Genomic DNA, 10,126 nt, shown 5'->3' on the forward strand with positions numbered 1-10,126 from the left:
ACTGGTTGCCAGCCGGTTGAATATGAGCCAGCAGTGTGCTCAGGTGGCCCGGAAGGCCAATGACATCCTGGCTTGTATCAGGCTGAGGGAGCTGGGGTTGTTTAGCCTGGAGAAGAGGAGACTCACGGGGGACCTTCTCACTCTCCACAACTACCTGAAGGGAGGTTGGAGTCAGGTGGGGTTGGGCTCTTCTCCCAGGCAACCAGCAACAAGACAAGAGGGCATGGCCTGAAGCTGCCCCAGGGGAGGTTTAGGTTGGATATTAGGAAGCACTTCCTCATGGAGAGGGTCATTAGACATTGGAATGGACTTCCCAGGGAAGTGGTGGAGGCACCATTCCTGGATGTGTTCAAGGAAAGGCTGGATGTGGCACTTAGTGCCATGGTCAAGCCAATGTGTTGGTGTTAAGGCTGGACTTGATCTTAAACATCTTTTCCAGCCTTGGTGATTCTGTGATTCTGTGTCCCTGCAGGGGGGTTGGAGCTAGATGATCTTTAAGGTCCCTTTCAACTTAAACCCAAACCACCTTATGTTTCTGATTCCACTTAGATATTTGAGCACATTACATCAAATATGTGATTACATGAAGGCTCAACAACTTCTAAAGATGCAATGACATTTATGGATAACCTTAAGCCTATCAACATTTAGTTTGTGATATACTCATAATCTCTATTTACCAGCAAGTGTAACTCTTACAATCACAGTATCACAGAATAGTCATGGTTGGAAAGGACCTCTGACATCACTGAGTCCAACCATTGAAACAAAATCAAAACAAACAAACAAACAATCCCCCACAAACACATAACCTACAACCTCGGCCACTAGAGCATGCCCTGAAGTTCCTCATCTACGCATTTCTTGAATACATCCAAGGATGGTGACTCAACCACCTCCCTGGGCAGCCTGTTCCAGTGCCTGACCACTCTCTTTCAGTAAAGAGTACAGGAGTGATGATCACTTCCCTACTCCTGTTGGCCATGCTATTCCTGATGCAGGCCAGGATGCTGTTGGCCTTCTTGGCCACCTGGGCACATAATGTTGTGACCAATTGTATTGTTAGGATTACATTTTTTAGAAAAAGCTTTTAAGGCTATTTAAAACTGTCATTGGGATTAACAAGACTTACAGAGAGAGAAAGAGAGAGAAAACTATGCCAAAGCACTTACCAAACTGACTAAGGACTGAGGACTGAGCAATGGGCAGATTTAGATCCCAGGATGATGTAGTAGTTGTGGTAGTGGTGGTAGAGCTACTATTGTTTTGTTGAGAAGTAAACTGACCCAAACCTGGAGATTTCAATTGGTCCAAGATTTGGGATCCAGTAGAGTTTTCCAATTTAGAGGATCCAAGTTCTCCAAAGCCAGAACAAAGAGCCGCAGACTACCAAAAGACAAAAGAGAAGAGGGGAAGGAGTGAAGTATTTAATGAATAATTTGAACATAACCATAGGGTCAATGCCTACAGCTGTTATTTGGCAGCAACCAAAACCTCTTCAGTCCTAGATTACTAAGAAATGACCAATAAAAATTCAGCAGTTGTAGCATATGGCCAGATCCTCTCTGGTTATCACCGATGAAACTTCCACCACTGATTACAACAACACTGATTTACTTGAATCCATGCATCTCAAAATAGCATGTATTTACTAAAAGTTGAACTGATTTTCAGATAATAAATAGAAGTGCCTAATTTCAAGCCCTCAAAATTGACTCAGAAATAATCAGGTTTCCTCAAGAAGCAGTCAGATATGTTCTTGGAAATAACAAAACTTAGTTTTCTGGCATAGAACTCTTCACTATAAACAAATTATTTCATTCTAAATCAGCATGCAGTAAACACATCTGCTCTCTACTAAAAAATTAATACAAGTATTTCATGTAAACCAAGAAACAACTACATAGTAAAACCCCCCAAAAAAGTAATCCTTTTTTTGTGCGTGTGTGTGTATGAACATTTCCAATCTGAATTTTACAAATACTGAAACATCTAATGAAATGACTAGTACTGGAAAACTTGTTTAACCTGAAATATTCACTCATTAAGAATATTTTTAAGGTATAAGATAATTTTACCAGACTTTGAGGAGAATAAGAGCTTGCAGCACTGGAGCTGCCAGTTCCTGATGCCATCTGGGTGCTGTGCTGAGAATTTGTGAAGACTAGGGCTTGGCCAAAGGTCTGCTGCTGAGGAGCCTCAAATGAGTTACCTTCTGTCTCTTGGGTAGAAGTCACAGGCTTTTGAAGCAGTGTTACCAAATCAATGCTGTAAGAAAAAGCAAAGTTTGGCTGGAATAAACATGATGCATTGAAACTGAAGGAAGCATTAACAATACTAATGCTGCCATACTGGCAACAGAATTATTACTGATGAACAGTCTTTTCAAATATTGCTTGTTGGCCATATAAAGAGGTAGAATAGAGGTTTTTGCTAGAAAGTAATATTCTGCTAGCTGAAACCTTCCACTACAGTTAGAATATAAATGATCTTTGCACTCTTTTCAAACATTATCGAATTTATAACATCATGTATCACATAAGTAACCTATATGATTAATATAAACCAAGTAACTAGAGACAAGTCATAAAAGATACACAACGTTTGAGTGGATCCTGCCTGCAAGCTCATTATATCTATTGATAATCCACATTCTCTGTATATCACACTATCCCTTTAAAAAGAACAAGGGATCAAAGTCCTACCTCTGTATAGGGTGGGTATGAGGGTAGTAAAGAATAAAGTCACACATGCAGCAATTGAGTGAATATGTGATGACATGGAAGTCAGAAGTAGCAGAAATAAGAGCTAAGTTTCTCAGATAGGAGGCACATATCCAAAATTACTCTACCACATATACCTGAACAAGATGAAAAACATGAATTTTCTTATATTTAGCATGGATTACTAACCCCTACCACATGTTTAGCACAGGTTTATCCAAGGACATTCAGACAATAAATCTACTCAAAAAATTTGGACTTAAGTTTATCCTAAATATACCACAGGATTGGGTTGAATTTCTGCTTCCAGTACTTTCATTAGCATAGATTTCTTAATGCTCAAACTTTTTTTTATGGCAAGTAAAAATAACTCCACCCAAATAACCCCGCAAAAAAACAAACCACCAGAATTTGAGTCAAAAAACTAAAATATTTACTAACATAATTTGAGGGACATCCACTGGAAGAATATTTGCATTAGAACAATGAACATATAAGCATATCACCTTTAAGAAGGAAAGGAATATAAACTGTAGACCAACTGTCAATTCCTCCTCCAGGTCACAACCATGTTATATGAAAAATTTTGCTGCAGTCTGGAGTACAGCAGTATCTGGATGTTTGGGACCATTAGGCCATCTAGTTTTTTAATCTCATGCTATCCAACTACCAAAGTCTTGAATCACACAACTTTAACCTGATCTCCCAGGACCTGAGGCTAATGCAGGCAACTGATTCCACATCATCATTGGCCAGGCATTTGGTGAAGACAAAGGCAAGCAAAGGAAGGCAGCAACTGCCGTATTTTTGGTTCTCTATCTTAACTCTAGATCATCAGTTAAGGCAAGTAATTGTGATGCTTACTGGGAAATTCACCTTGCCAACGCAAGCTTTTCTGTTAACATATTTGTCAAAGCACTAAGTTCTGAACGCTTTCTGCATCTACAGGTGCAGGCTTTCCATTTTATGGACAGCAAAACCAGTGTTTCCTTTTCACCACAGCAAAATTTTCTTCCCATACTTCCCAAACCTTTCCTATCACAGGAACTTCTGTTCCTATCTGTAAGTAGTCTTTGTGCAGAAGACAAGGTCTCAGTATTATGAATGTGGATTTAGTAAGTTTGGTTCCACTTCCATAGCCAATAATCAGCAACACACGAACCCACAAAACCAACAAATTGCAAGCAAGGCTCTGACCAGAGCCTTGTGTTTTATTTAACATGTTATATGTGCAAGCTAAAGTTGCTTCACCAAGCAGGTTTTTACGGTATAGGGAAACCATGTGTGGGGAACGGTCCACCTTTTCTCCCCCCACACAAGACTAAACAAAATGCCTTTCAAGCCAGCAAAGCAAGAGCGGCGCCTTTTTGCTGATTCAGCCAAGGACGGAATGAACAGGCCTCTTGCTCTACCAGGTAAGGCCACAGCAAGAAAACACCACAAGGGTTATGATAACTGGCAGAAAAATAGACAATAGGTTAAAAGCTGCCTCTGACAGAGTATGGACCTGGCCAGTGCTAACTGGCTAATTTGAACAGTAATACCTAATTTGAACTGTGATCTAAAAAAAAGAGGGCAAGTTTTGCAGGCTGCTACACTCTGCCTGGAACCAGTACCGGAAGCCGCCGCCTGCCTGTCTGCCCGCCGGGACGCTGCTGGGAAGCTGGCCACCCCACGAACCTGCTGCCGAGCCCTGCCAGTCAGAAAAGAAGCCATATCGCAGGAGGCGCGTGCCGCAGGAGGGTAAACAAAGCCACATACACACACACCCTCTCCCTTAAATTCCCTGTCAGACTCAACTCCTACCCTTTTACTCCATTGATTCCACACCTCTCCCTCAGAGCGTACATTTAATAAGGGCATAGTATTTCTCTGACATATCCCTAGCCTACCTCTCCTGTCCCTCCGTTTGTGTTAACCCTTAATAAACCGGTTAATCTGTAAAGTAAACATGGGTCTCAGTAACAGTTTGTGGGCGTGGTGAGGGTGGTATTTCTAGTCTCTGCTCTAAGATTCGGTCCAGCAGCGATTGATCCTCTGTGTGCGGCGAGTGCCGCGTGTGCCCTCGGTCCCTTTAAAAAGCCCTCTCTATAAGAGAGGAACGGAGGAACGTCACGGAAGCATCCTGGCCTCCAGCAGTCCGTTACTAACACCATCGGACTGTGACACTGTGGAAGAATAGCTTACCTTTGCCCAGGAGTCACACGATTCTCAGCTGGAACAGAGGAAGCAATGAAGACTTTTGTTTCAGAAAGCTGAAAAATAGAGTATGGGGGGAGGATATTTTAATCATACACGTTCACACTGTGCTGCAAAATCTGCAAAAATTCCATCTTGGTCATGTACTTTCAGATAAAAGTAAAATCAAAATACCATTACATCCAGTTATGCTGCAGCTCTGCTTAAAAAGACAAAAAATGTAGTCAAACTACAGCAAAGTCTTCTCCACAGAATCAAGTACCAATTTAATTAAAGTGTTAGGAAATTTGTTCTGCTTATTTTATTTTTATTTTTAATTTCCCACACATTTTATTCAGGAGTGATTTAATTTTACTTCCAAATCATTGATAAAGACACTAGATGGCATCTGGCCTGGGACTGGACTCCTTAGCCCTCTTAGAAATGCCCACACTCAGTAAAGGTCCTCTTGCAAAAGATTTACTGGCAGAAATTTGCAAGGAAGATTTTAATCCACTTAATGTATTTTGTGATAGAATGTAATTATTTTTAGAACAAAATATGTAAATCAAATCTCTTACAAGGACATACTCTGTCTTTATCTTGACTGGACAAGGGGTAATGGTTTCAAGTTAATTTGTAATTTACTTAAAGACCAAGATCAGGATTATTTGAAGTGGACCTATTTTCCATAAAACTACACTGAATAGCACAACCTGTATTCTTAAGCATCTTTTTTTTTTTTTTAATCAGATTAATCCATTTTTCCTTTATTTTTTCCCCAGGATTATTTTGGGCTAATTTGTCTGCAGCTCACCATTTCATTCACTCTTTCTGAACATCAGCACATGAACAACTTTCTCCTAGGTTACAGGGATTTTTCTAGCACTCTAAAATTAATAAAATTTAACAACAGGCTAGAGGTTTTATCTGCTGCTCTTTCAAGACTCATGTGCAAATTATTCAGGTTTAATAATAATTTTTTTAAAAAAAATCTATCCCTAGTCAGCATTGCTCAACATCCCTCCATATTACAAATTCTGTATTATACCAGCATCAAATAGGGGTGATAACAAGGCCATAAATTTTCACTGTCCTTAGCCTTTAAGTCCACCTCTAGCATATACTTCAGAAATAGAGGACAGGTTTAAAAAAGATGCCAGCTTTTGATGACAGTAACTGATACAGAAAACCTAGGAATTTTAGACTTTCTTTTAATTTTCTCAAAAGACATAGGCCTTTCAGTAAGGAAAGTTTTCATATCTGTTATTTGACACATTCACACATTTCTAGGGACAACACTGACATGCTACCCTACAGAAGGAAGCAAAAGGGATGACTTCTGAGACAATACCTTACTCTTCTGAAAACAAACATGAAATAATGGATGTTCCTATAAAAGATGAAAAACTTCTTAAAAGTTGTTTTCCTTTCCATATTTCTTGCTACCTAGTTTGTTTTCTGAACTGCTTAAGCTTTAATACTATAACTGAAAACTTAAAATCACAAATGCAATTTTCACACATGATGATCACAAATGCCAAATATTTTGCAGACATGAAGATATCTGTTGCCTGATAAAGCATGAGAACCAAAATTTTTTTAGTACTTCAGACAACACATCATGATGAAACAACAGGAATGAAGCAATTAAGTGTTAACTTCAGCATACTAATAGTTCCTTTTTAAAATATTATGAACATAAAGTAAACAAAGTGGAACAATTATGCAGATTTCAAACAAAAAGCATCAAATGAGAAATCTAAAGTTGATAGTAAGCTTCAGAACTTAATTACATAAAGATCTTGTGATAATATGGCATTAAAACCCTACACAGTAGAAGGGGGAAGTATGAGGTTAACACCCATCAGCATTGAGCAGTGGAGAAATACAATTCACAAATACTTATTATGGGATAAAACTTAAAACTATATTATCTATGTATTGTCCACTCAGCAAAATAAATATTTCCTGATTCAATTTTATTTAAAAATAAGCTTATCTAAATATATATATTTTAAACAGGAATTACAGCAAGAAACACAGTAAGAAATATCATTGCATGCATACAGCAAAGTATTACTTCAAACATTGAGTTTTTGAAGAAGACACAGAAACTCTGAAAAGGGTAATCAGTCTATCCAACAAGGTACACTTACATCTTCATTCCAGTCTTCTGCTGTCCATTCTTCTATTGAGTTTTTCCATGCTCCTATTATAATTTGGGGAAGGAAAAAAAAACAACAAACAGTTACAAGCTAAAAGCACAATGTTGCATTTCAGCCCTTCTACTTTATAAGCAATCCTGTTTTCATTATTAGTGGAACAAAAAGTGAGGAGATGGTGGTTGAAGACATGGGAAGCTCTAGAAAATTGTTCTGCAGATTTAAAATTTTAGGAGAGCTGTTTTTTCCCGCTTTAATTTCTGACACGGAGCTGTCAGGGTGAATCCAGAGGAAGCTACAAAGGTGATCCAAGGGCTAGAGCAGCTCTGCTCTGGAGACAGGCTGGGAGAGTTGGGGTGTTCAGCCTGGAGAAGAGAAGGCTCCAGGGAGACCTTAGAGCACCTTCCAGTGCCTGAAGGGGCTCCAGGAAAGCTGGGGAGGGGTTTGGGACAAGGGCAGGGAGTGATGGGACAAGGGGGAATGGTTTCAAATGGAAAGAGGTGAGATTGAGATTAGACATTAGGAAGAAATTCTTTCCTGTGAGGGTGGTGAGACCCTGGCCCAGGTTGCCCAGAGAAGCTGTGGCTGCCCCATCCTTGCAAGTGTTCAAGGCCAGGTTGGATGGAGCTTGGAGCAACCTGGTCTGGTGGAAGGTGTCCCTGTCCACGGTAGGGGGATTGGACTAAGAGATCTTTAAGGCCACTTCCAACCCAAACCGTTCTGTGAGTCTATAATTTCGGGAATTTTTTAGCCACTGCAGTACCAGACATAATTTGCATGACTGCATGTCTGCAACCAGTGATTAATCTGAAATATTGAGAGAACTTCCTCCTATGCCCCCAATGACAGTGAAAGGTTACTCAACCCTCCCATGGGATCTCCCAGTTTCAAGCACAAATTCATATAAAGCCTGAACAAAACACAACCACAATACCTGCTCTGACATCCACAATCCTATTTTCAACATACTCAAGTTCAAGACCTAAGCTATACCTCTGGAGGCTCCTTTCCAACCTGGTAACTCTCTTCTCAGAGCAGAACCACTCAAATCCCTTACCCTAATAGAGCAATTTTATTTTAAAATGTAAAATTCATATAAAAGCATCAGAAGAATCAATAAGCTTCCACTGTAGCTGCAAAACACTTCTTCCCATAACTTGTGGCAGTTTATTTGGTGAACACTGGAGCACAGTGTGCAGTCCACAGCATGCAGCATTGAGAAAACTACAGGAAGCAATCCTACAGATGCAAAAAACCAATCCCTTCCATAGGAAGCAGTAGGCACAGACATACAAGAGCAATACACGGACTGAAGGTCTTGCCCACCAGCATAAGTATAGGGAAGGTTATCCAAGCAACAACCGGAGCTTTAATTTAAGCTACATAACCATGAGCAAAGAAAATACCAGCAGTAAAGTTCCTGCTACCATCCTCTTTGATCAAGTACAGAAGCAAAAGAGCTTTAACCATCTCTTTTTACTTAACCAGGAACCCTCTGAGACATTCATCCAGAAAAAGGCTCCCTGAAGACAGCATCAAATCCAGTTCATACTAACACCATCACTACATTAGTGCATTTGTTTGTACACCTTTACAAAGCAGCATCTTGGGCAGAGAAGGGTCATATAGCACTAATCCAGTGAGGTGAACAGGCCTACCACTAAGATATACACACAGTGGGAAGAAGAGAGGGGGTTTATACCTTGGAATCCAAAACTTTTTGGCAGGTCCTGAGCAAGTTAACATCTGCTCTGTGGGCCTGAAACATCTTGTGCTCACATTTTAGCGAACAGCCCCTAACCAAGGGGTTTCTACATGCTGAAAAAATAGAGACACTTGAAAAATAACTAAATCATATCCAAGCACAGCAAAATTACTACAATGCCTCAAATTTCTAAACTAATCTACATATTTCCACAGAAATTTTGGAAAGGAGGAAAAGCCAAATGAGCAGCAGTTTTTAGAAAAACAGTTTATTTACTTTCCCTTCTCCTGACCAGCACAGAATCCCTTATTCTGATATTTCTTCTTCAAAGAAATACAATTTGGTATTTGCCCTGCTTATATTTATCTCCTATCAGTCAGAGCAAGGCCTGCCTCTGTAGAAGACAAACCTCATGTTGGTATCAGAACTCTAAAAACAGAGCTTGGAATCAGCTAAAACAAACACAAAAAGAGCTCAGACACATCAAGCCCAACACTTGAGTATCCCCATCACCTTCGGGAGACCAAACCTGCTTAGAACAATACTTGGGATATTTTCCTAACATTCATTTTAAACATTTACCTCTTGCTCCCATTTATGACCATGGTTCTATGCATCTTTTTAAAAACTGAACACAACCCTTCATCCTTGTATTAGTTTACCCAAGCTGCTAAATTTATTATTGTTGCTTATTAACACTCTACCTTCCCAACTCAATCAATCCTTCTAGCCTCAGTTATTTCACTGCTCTTCTCTGCATTAAATCCAGTTTGCTAACATCTTCGTCCTATTAATGGGATTCTAAGTCCGATCTTGCCACAAGTTTATCAATTTCTTTTTAGTCAAAAATCTACCTTGGCATTACTGCTACTCCTATATCCTCTTCCCAACTGTCGTAGTTTGGGTCCAACACAACAACAAAGAACTGGCCTGTGGCTGCTCACTCAACTCCTGCCCCCGCCCCACACACACACACACACTGGGATGAGGAGGACAAAGCTCCTGGGTTGAGACAAAGGACAAGGAGGGTTCTTCACCGATTAAGGTACTGGGCAAAACAGACTCAACTTGGGGAAAAAAATAAGAATGTAATGTCACACTAATCAAACACACACAGGACACAGACACACACAGAGCAGGGCTCACACACGTTACCCCACCCCTCCCTTCTTCCCAGGCCCAAATCCCTTTGTTCCCGGTTTCTCTCCCTCCTTCCCCCCAGCAGCACAGGGGGATGGGGATGGGATTTAGAGTCAGTTCACAGGCTGGTGGTTCCTGCTGCTCCTTCCTCCTCAGGAAGAAGGATTCCTTACAGTCCTTCCTTACTTCCCCACAGGGTCCCTCCTATGGGAAAG

At 40.3% G+C, this 10,126-nt stretch overlaps 1 protein-coding gene across 1 annotated transcript in view; it reads right to left on the reverse strand.

Moving 5' to 3' along the window:
- LOC104395823 (ubiquitin-associated protein 2-like) overlaps window positions 1–10,126 on the reverse strand; it is a 103,751-nt gene that overhangs the window by 50,669 nt on the left and 42,956 nt on the right. Inside the window, 5 exon segments of the mRNA XM_010005568.1 lie at window positions 1,173–1,386; window positions 2,079–2,268; window positions 4,911–4,978; window positions 7,061–7,113; window positions 8,769–8,825. Of these exon segments, the coding sequence (XP_010003870.1) occupies window positions 1,173–1,386; window positions 2,079–2,268; window positions 4,911–4,978; window positions 7,061–7,113; window positions 8,769–8,825 (582 nt within the window).

The sequence above is a fragment of the Chaetura pelagica genome, unplaced genomic scaffold, assembly GCF_000747805.2.
Source record: "Chaetura pelagica isolate M959 unplaced genomic scaffold, ChaPel_1.0 scaffold549, whole genome shotgun sequence".
In the NCBI taxonomy this organism is placed as follows: Eukaryota; Metazoa; Chordata; class Aves; order Apodiformes; family Apodidae; genus Chaetura; species Chaetura pelagica.